This window comes from Sinocyclocheilus grahami, unplaced genomic scaffold, assembly GCF_001515645.1.
Source record: "Sinocyclocheilus grahami isolate Dianchi unplaced genomic scaffold, SAMN03320097.WGS_v1.1 scaffold625.1, whole genome shotgun sequence".
NCBI classification, from domain to species: Eukaryota; Metazoa; Chordata; class Actinopteri; order Cypriniformes; family Cyprinidae; genus Sinocyclocheilus; species Sinocyclocheilus grahami.
The window spans coordinates 279230-289090 of NW_015505804.1; the positions used below are offsets into that span (position 1 = coordinate 279230).

Here is a 9861-nt window from a genome sequence, read left to right on the forward strand (position 1 = left end):
TTAATACTTTTATTCAGCAAGGATCTATTAAACTGATACAAAGTGTTTTTTCTGTCTCGTGTCATTTGATTTTCTCTCTATAAAAAAAGTGGAAGACATTGATACTATTACAAAAAAATTCTACTCTTTTTGGCATTTTGTATTCATCAAATAATCCTGGCAAAAATAATGTATCATGTATTTCTAAAAAAAAAAAATTGCTTTAACATCATAGGAATAAATTACAAATTAAAATATATTAAAATAGAAAAAGAGTTATTTTTATTTGTAACAAGATTTACAGCCTGGGTGAGCATACAATTTATGAAAATCTTTCAAAAATATACAAAAATCTCACCAAACTTTTGAACAGAAGTGTATATGTACTTGCGTGCCCATTGCAGTAAACTGCAATAATCAAATTTTTTTGTAAAACTTCAAATAAATAGTGACAAGCACAATTTCACAGCTTCTACAAATACATTACAAGTACATACAGTTTCCAGTACATACAGTCTTACATTTATATAAATTTTAAACTAAATTTCGAAGAAAGTACAAAGCACAAATTATTTGAACATAAAGCCTGCATAACCTTCATATAGTGCAGCCACTATTAATACACCAGACCACAAAGTGGCACTGTTGGTACATTTTCCGAGCATAAATATTTAAATACTATTCCTGATGCAAAGCTATGAATGTGGTGGGAAAAAAAGTGTTAAGAACATGTCCACACAACTTATTCTGTCTTTATTAACTCAATAAACCACATACAGTAAGGTGCACTAACAAAATGTAAATATGTGCACCTTTCCAGGCACTCTATAGCTACGATCATGGGCCTGCGTCCAAACACAGGACAAGACAATCAACAGTAAAATTTTGGTTTTGAACAAGACGACGGCCCCAAAAGTCCTATAAATGCTCGGTCCTTTAAACAGAAGGATAATGCTTACATCCATAAAACACTGACTTTTACTGTGCTGGGAGAGTGTGAAGGGAGTAAGGCCTGATCACGGACAACAAATATCTGAGAAACACACACACACACCTGCTAAATCACTGCACATGACAGATTGCAAATGATGCCTAGTCTCACAAAAACTGCCAATAAATGACCAGGTCATATTTGCCCTCAAAATCAAGATGTATGAAAAAATCGTTCAGTGCAATTTTAAGTAAACATTCCCATACAAGAGCTCAACATTGCGAACATTTCACTCGCTTCTGCAACTAAAAATAGATGTGTGCAAACTGTAAAATGTATTTAGGAGCATGTGCAAATAAAAAAAAGTTGCTGCAAGTATTTAAAAAGTCTTAAATATCTTCAATTGTATAACAAACATCAATATCTTAAAAGGTCTTGGGGACAGAAAAAAAGAAATCATGATACAGGCTATTGTGATTGTTAAGCTTTAAAAGGTTCTTATTTCATTATGTAAATATGAACGCTGCAAAGTCTGTTCTGTTTGAGCTGCCTCCTCAGGAAAGAAAGATTGCAAACATTATTTAACACAGATTTTACAGCACAATAATCTGTTTATAACAGTATATAATTACTAATACAGTTTGAAGCGGAAATATTTAAAAACCTAGTGTACTTTCTGTGTTGTAAACGTCTGTTTGTGGCTCATTATGATACATTTTCAATGCCCCTTAAGAGATTTAACATGCTCCTAAATTGTTCAACTTAGGAGCACTGGTGTTCTTTGGGGGAAAAAAGTAAGAATCAAGCCCTGTGTATTATTTGTTATACTGAATTTAATTAATGTACTTTTTTAAATTGCTGTAATGAGAATTCAGGGGAAATCATGCTTAAATACCATGAACGTAATGTCACAATGCAAAATATCTTGTATGGTAGTTTGATCCTAAAATAATTTTCTTCATGCAAAATATAATATCTTTGTTTAGGGATTTAACCTGGACGTTACTTAATGAGAGCAGTCATAGGCAATAATACATATAGTTTTATGATAGGTTTTCAATTGTGTTTTGATCCTCACTCAAACATAAAAAAGCATTAAATGAGGAAGAACACTGTATACACATCAGTCACATTCACTTTATGATAAGTGGATAACATAGAGAGACCGTTAGTATAATAAGAGAGATATTATTGCTAATTGTGGAAATTGAAACACAGCTTGTCCTAAACATGACAAAGAGGTTTTCCCCTCATCAAACCAAGGATATAAACTACATAATTTCATAAATATACTGGAGCAGTGCAAATACATAGAGCTTAGATTTTGTACTGTTATCAGGTGACCAATAAAGATATGTTCACACTGACAGTGATTTGCAGCGACTAGAAATTCAAATTTATTTTTAAATGCAAGTTGGTGATTTCTGCGACATGAGCTGTAGACGACTTGGTGATGCGAGTTTATGCAAATATGCACCAACAATGCACTTGCATTGGTGTTTGCCGCATAGCAAAGTACTAGAAACCACGGTACAGCGACTTGCCAGCAATGAATCTGCATAGCTACAAATTTACCTGTTGTTAAATATTTCAAGAGAGAAGAGCAGGTCAAAATTACAGTACATCCCAAAAAGCACACAGTAAGAACATGCTTCTATGCGATGTGTGCGAGAACTACTACTACAGTGAGATTCAAACTGGCCAGGAGAAGACAAAACCACACCTACAATCAGTCAAGTTTGAAGTTTGATGCTCTTGGTGTGCATCCAAACACAGTGAAATGGCTGGTTTTTAAGGTCGAACTGTTTACAGCAAGAATATTAGGTCAACATTGTGAGAGTGTCATTTTCATCTTTACTGCTTCCATCAACACAAGCAGGTGATTTTCCCCTGCTAATGTTATGGCAGGTAGTTTACACATTTTTAAAACACTCACCATGAGTAACTATGTGTCTGGTAAACAGAGGGTGGTACCTTTGGGTTTCCAGATCTGGGGCTTTAAAAGAAGCATTCTGAATTGAATGATTTTTTTTTTTTAGATGATCCTGTGATTTATCTGTGAAAGGGACAGAAATGAAGGGAGGATTTGGGATGAGATGGGGTGTGATGCAGGTCCCAGGCCATAGAGGGTTCCCGAGGCTGCTACACGTTTGTCCGACATTTAGGAAAGATGGGTCCTCCTTCAAGCCTTCTCTTTCTTACTGCACACACAAATAAAAAGCGTTGATCAATTTTAAGGACATAAAAAATAATGAGGAAACTTTGGTTTCATTATAACAATCTATTAAGGGCTCAACAATAAGATTTTTCATTTTGTTTTGTTTTTTTAGACTTGTATTTGTCCTGCCAGCAATTTTACTGATCCCACATTGTTTTTTTTTAGTAAATTCATAAAACAGATTAAAATATATTTTTTTAAATAAAAAATTAATGTGCAATAATAACTGGAAATTACACATCCATAATGTAACTGCATGAAAGCTATGAATGTATGAATTCATACATGCACTTTTGCTTGAAAACAATACATTACTGATTACTTTTATGCTTCCAAGTCTATTATAAAAAAGACATTCTTACAATTTCTCACAAAACCTTTATGCTAGACATTGGGCAATCCTTACTGCATTCCAAAGACAGAAACGTGCAATTAAAGGTTATTCTCCTTTTGCATTCCATAGAAGAAAGTAAGGAAGGGGGGTCAAAGACAGAAACGTGCAATTAAAGGAATAGTTCACTCAGTTAAAAGAGCATGTGCTACTTTCATGGTGCTTTTTGCCTTTTTTGATACTTTTATTGAGACATTATGGTTATTCTCCTTTTGCATTCCATAGAAGAAAGTAAGGAAGGGGGGAGAGGGAGAGAGAGAGAGAGAGAGAGAGAGAGAGAGAGAGAGAACAGGGAACTAAATAATTTTTTGTGTGTGTGAACTATTCCTTAAAGAAAATGTTCTGCATGCACAGCAAGCCAGAGGGCATTTTCTAAAAAACCTAAAGAAAACACATAAGACAGCCAAACAACCAGCACAAAAGACAAACAAAACCAAGAAACAACCAGATAATGGAGAGAGACAGGTTTTGAATTCACTTTGACAGAAGGAAATGCAGTAGTGTAGATGCTGAAGTGGCAGAAGGGAGCTTGAGGAAAAGTACAAAAGTTCAAAATGATCCAGAGGCTTGAGGGATTGCAAGGAGACTAAAATGAGAGCGAAAAGACAGCAGGTAGTACCCAGAGCGAGACAAGGAGGGCAAGACGCTGTGTTTACTTGGGTTTTGATGTGAACTTGAACTTTTTACAGAAGGCTCTTTCCAGCTCAGGGACTGACAGAGTGAATGTGATCGCGCCATCTGAGTCCGACCGAACTACACGTGCTGGAAATACATACATGGCTTGAAAACACCAGTAGATACATACACCATTAATACTTTTATTCAGCAAGGCTGCATTAAATTGATCAGAAGTGACAAATTCCTATTTAACATAAAAGCTTTTCTTTTGAACTTTCTATTCATCAAAGAACCCTGAAAAAACAATTTCCATCAAAATATTACATATTTTTAAAGCTTTAATAAAATACTTCTGAAGGAACATGTGACTTCAACGTTATTTCACAGGAATAAATTACATTTTAAAACATTACAATTGAATTAAATGTATTAAAATGTTAATTCAAAACAGTTATTTTAAATTGTAATAATATTTCACAATTTTATTATTTTTAACTCAAAAATCACTCAAAAATCTCCCCGATCCCCAAACTTTTGAATGGTAGTGTACCTATTTCGGCAAAACCAGCACACAAACACATTAATGCAAATTTCGACAAATATACAGAGTCAACAACACTCTATGTTAATTCTGAAATGCACATACAAATACAAAATTTGACTGCATCTATCTCAGCATGCGTGTTTCTTACCCAGGTCATTGTTGTTCATCATGGCATTAGATCCACGCAAGCGTGGGCCCTGCTGGGCGAAGTGGTATCCGAACTTCAGCAGAGTAGTGTTCTTCTCCAAAATGTTAGCTATCTCCATCTCAACCTTATTACCCAAAGGCTGGCTCTGTATTGCACATAAACACACAGGATATAACAACTTTTCCTATGCCCCTCCATCATCCCTACATTCAGACTGAACCCCTGACCTCAAGGATAATGGCTCAGACCTCATACGACCTTATTATTTGTATGTGTGTGTGTGTGTGTGTGAATGAGTGTACCTGGTTGTCAATCTTTAGCTCCTGCAGTGTAGTGTTGCTCTTTAAAGATTCCACGAGTGCCAGAATTCCAGCTCCAGTAATGAAGTTTGACTCAACGTTTAGACTCTTCAGAGTGGTGTTCACTTTCAGCATGTCTGCTAGTGCCTGGGAACCAAACAACATTACACGCGGTTTAATAACTACACTACCGTTCAAAATTAAAAATCTTGAAAACAGTTACTTAATATTTTTGTGGAAACCATGATACATGATTTCAGGACTCTTAGAATTTCAGAAGAACAGCATTTATTTGAAAAAGAAATCTACTGATCACTTTAATGCATTCTTGCTGAATAAAATATTTACTAAGCACAAATGTTTGAATGGTAGTGTACTTAAATATCACGAAATAAGTATTAGAATGTATTCACCCCAAAATATTTTAAAAAATAGTTTTTTTTTTTTTATAAAAGTCTGCATAAATTAAACACTACTTTCTTGCATTAAAAGTAATGAAAATGTGTAATATATATATATATATATTTCTAAAAATAGGCTGCATTTTCTTCATGGAAAATAACTTTTTACATTTATTTTACATTATTGGAAAAATGCTTCTTTATGTAACTCACAAAGGCCACAGGATCGTTACTTCTGGTGCCAACGATGCTCAGGCGTTCCACAACACTGTTCCCTTTGAGAGCTTCAGCATACGCTTTCAGAGTTGGGATTGGAATATTCTACAGATCACCAAAAACAAAAAAAAAGCAGAGGATGCAACCATCAAAACTGCAGGCTACCAGACATGTGAAGACACTATCCAACTAAAGTCTACCCTATTTGTGGAACATGCCATGGAATACCACATAGCAGAGGATGCAACCATCAAAACTGCAGGCTACCAGACATGTGAAGACACTATCCAACAGAGAGAGTACAGTATAAATAAATGAGTTAAAGTGGCACCCTAATGTTGTTTAGGTTGACCTCAACAAGGTCTGGATCATTTCTCTTGATTCTCTGTAGTGTTTCCTCTACATCTGTGTCATTGGGCTGTTCGTCTGGCACAGGCTTATACTGAGTACACTGGATTACACCTGTGTGTACATAATACAACTTTGAGTTACAACAAATCATATGGTTCAGTGCTAGCTGTTATATAACACAACACTATATCACATTGTAAAATTCAACACCGTCTATTCCCAAGCTACACTTACAATTGTATGGCATTGCATTATTTTTTGTTCACATTTTACATTAATTTACATTTATTTGAAGATTAATTTGACATTCAGGCATGTTTAAAGGAATAGTTCACCCAAAAATCACAATTAGTTAAAAATGTCCTCACATCCAAGATGTAGATAAGTTTGTTTCTTTATCATCTGTGTGTGTGGGTTTCGATATGTAGCACATATCACACAAAGCTAGATTATTGTCGCTTGTATCCTCGTTTCACATTCCAGACTTTGCTGAAGAAGTCTTTGAAGATCTGAATGTGATGTCCTTTGTGTACTACTAGATACACGAGGATGGTGGCCAGGACTTTTGCAAAGTGACATTCCCTCTGTATATTTTTGGAAGTGTGTTGAGGCATGGAGTGGCCTCCCCGGGACAGAGGCAGCATTACTGTGACCAACCCATGAATTATTTCTGTTCCTGCTAGGATGCTCTGCAGCGTTACTGTTTTTAATTCAGTGGACAGGACTTCTTTCAGTGGTTGGATAGACACTTCATCTGATATTTTTCTCTGATGCTCTGGGGTGTGTTTGTGTGCCTCCAAGTTACTTGACCTGCTGTGGTGAATTTAATATTTAGAAGTTAACTTTGTTTTGCTGAGTTGGTTGGGCTTTTTTGACGTTTCTCATATTTTTTTTTTCACCAAATATACATTAAAATTCAACCGTTTGAGTTAATACTTTTATTAGCAAGAATGCATTAATTGGATCAAAAGTGTCAAAGTTTAAAAAAAAAAAGACATTTAACTTTGTAATTTCAGTTCATTAAAGAATCCTGAAAATATGCATTGCGGTTATCACAAAAACAACAACAACAAATATTAAGCTTGACACAAAAATATATTTCAACACTGATAATAATAAGAAATGTTTCTTGAGCACCAAATCAGCATATTAGAATGATTTCTGAAGGATCATGTGACACTGAAGACTGGAGTAACGATGCTGAAAATTCAGCTTTGCCCTCGCCAGGAATAAATTAAATTTTCAAATATATTAGAATAGAAAAGTTATTTTGTTCTAATAATATTTCACAATATTGCTCTTTTTCTGTATTTTGATCAAATAAATGTAGCCTTGGTGAGCATAAGAGACTTCTTTCCGAAAATAAATAAATAAATAATAGTGTATTTGTCATTTTCTTCAATAAAAAGTGATAAGTTTAAAGTTTGTATAATTAGGTTTATCATATCATTTATCATAGCTGTTAAAGTCTGAGTACATCAAGCCTGAATACATTGTGTGATATACACTTTAAATAGTATATACGTGTATTTGTCATTTTCTTCAATAAAAAGTGATGTTTAAAGTTTGTATAATTAGGTTTATCATATCATTTATCATAGCTGTTAAAGTCTGAGTACATCAAGCCTGAATACATTGTGTGATATACACTTTAAATAGTATATACTTACATGTTCGCTTATTGTCGCGTTAATTAAACTATTTGGAAATATGAACTGTTGTATGGTTAGGAAATATAAATCATATTTTTGTACATAGTTTGTAGACAGTTTTTGTAATTGCATCCAATCATCATTTTTTTTAAAAACACACAATTTAAGTTGTTTGTAATTTATTTTCTCTATAGAAGTTTGATCTCTTTTCTGTTTGCAGGAGGCCCCCCTGATGTTGGTAAAATGCTGGGAGGAGAAGAGGATAAAGACCCTGAAGCAGAAAAAGAGAAGGAAGAGGAGAGACAGGAAGCTCTCAGACAGGAAGAGGACGAGAGGAAGGCCAAACACGCCAAGATGGAAGCAGAGCGGGAAGCCATAAGACAGGGCATCAGAGATAAGGTTAGAGACACCAACAGCTTCTGCTTTTGTCTCATCTGCTTTTTGGAAAAAGGATCATTAGCCATCCTTCTTGGCTCCCCAAAATGCTTAAAGTCAAATTTTCAAATCAATATTTTTTCATCTTGTTAAAGAGTCCATTCAAAAAGGGAAATTCTATCATCATTCACTCAGCCGCCTGTCAATCCAAACTTGAGTTCCCATTGAATTCATTAGTTTTCTGTAATTTAATGCCAATGTAATAAAAAAATTGTGTTATAAATGTACAATATTTTTTATAAAAATGTATAAGGTGTATATATATATATGAGCGAACCAGAACGAACTGTTGTATATGAGCAATATCACTCGAGCACTCGAGCGATACCGGCTCTATATCAGCATGGCTGTGATTAGGCCAGAGGCAATCACAGCCGCTGATATAGGGCCGGTATTGCTCTAACTGATGTATTCACTTACTGTTCAAGCCCTGTTTGTTGACGATAGTACTGCTGGCCAATGCTTCGTAATACTGCTGATTACTCATCAGTGTGTGCATGCCCAAAATGGCTTTTCAAATTTAGAAAGAGGGGGAAAAAACAGAATAAGTTGGATGAAGCTGAAGATAAAAAGGGAGCCAAGTCTATATTTTACCCTGCTTATCATGTTAGTCAAGTTTTCTTACAGTATACAAAACACAGGACTTTATATGGCCATTGGCCATCCTCCATCCTGCTGAATGAAATATATTACTTGTTTATGTAAATCATTCGTAAAATCATGTTTTCCAAGATTATTTGGAACTCAAAATCATTTACCTGACGAAAAAAATATCAAGTAGAACAGTAATGCCATCAAATGAACTAGTGCAGAACAAAAAATTAAAATGAACAGCAAAACATCTGAATAGGGAGTCGAGAGGAAAGTGCAATTTATGAGTCTGGCTTATATACTGCATCTAATTGTTGACCCTGGGCCAAAGACAACTGAGCTAACCTCATTCCCATATGAAGCTCCTATCTGTCTGTACATATAAGCTGTTCAGAATGGGTCGACTCCTTAAATCCTGCTGTTTTTGAAACACGATCCCAAAGAAAAAAAAAGTATTGACCTCATTTTAAGGGAAACCTCTCCATCATGCTAAATGAGAGCAAGTTAATGGCTGATGGTCGGGAGGATTTTTTTTTTTAGCCAGCAGGAAAATCTTTGTTCCCCTTTTTTGGTAGCCATGTGTCTTTAGCGCACATGGATGAGTCACTGTTATGAAAGAACTCAAACTTGCATATGCAGTTTCAGGAAATGGCATGTGCACGCTACACAGAGTTCGCCTAAAAATAAAAATGAATTATTTATCCTGTTGTTCCATGATTTAGAGATTTTGAAGAATTTTGCTGCTCTTTGTGGTGTCTCAACAGAGAAATGATTGAAAGCAACATGACAGTTTTCATTTTTGGTTAAAATAACTCAGATAACAATGTGCTGACCATGCAAATACTGAATTAATGTTTAAGAAACATTCTGGCAATGTTAAAGCAGCATACAATGTTGCAGATAAACCTACTGGAATGATCCGTGGCTTAGAAACGGTGGAGCAGGGGAGTGGACAGAGAAAATGAGGAATGAAGATGTAAAAATGGAGTGGAGAAAACTAAAGGACAGACCAGAGAGAGGCACACGGTGAGATACACACACACACACACACACACACACACACACACACACACACACACACAGAGAA

At 35.1% G+C, this 9861-nt stretch overlaps 1 protein-coding gene across 3 annotated transcripts in view; it reads right to left on the bottom strand.

Moving 5' to 3' along the window:
• Window positions 1-641: 641 nt before the first annotated feature.
• LOC107557950 (tropomodulin-1) overlaps window positions 642-9861 on the bottom strand; it is a 20426-nt gene continuing 11206 nt past the window's right edge. For 2 of the 3 annotated variants that reach the window (XM_016241539.1, XM_016241538.1), the window contains exons 5-11: window positions 8604-8693; window positions 6077-6207; window positions 5743-5850; window positions 5132-5275; window positions 4830-4974; window positions 4176-4281; window positions 642-3111 (exon numbers count right to left, since the gene is read on the bottom strand). In XM_016241539.1, the coding sequence (XP_016097025.1) occupies window positions 3093-3111; window positions 4176-4281; window positions 4830-4974; window positions 5132-5275; window positions 5743-5850; window positions 6077-6207; window positions 8604-8693 (743 nt within the window). In that variant the 3' untranslated portion in view covers window positions 642-3092. The remainder of the gene's footprint in view (window positions 3112-4175; window positions 4282-4829; window positions 4975-5131; window positions 5276-5742; window positions 5851-6076; window positions 6208-8603; window positions 8694-9861) is intronic. The other variant, XM_016241540.1, reaches the window with a different exon arrangement.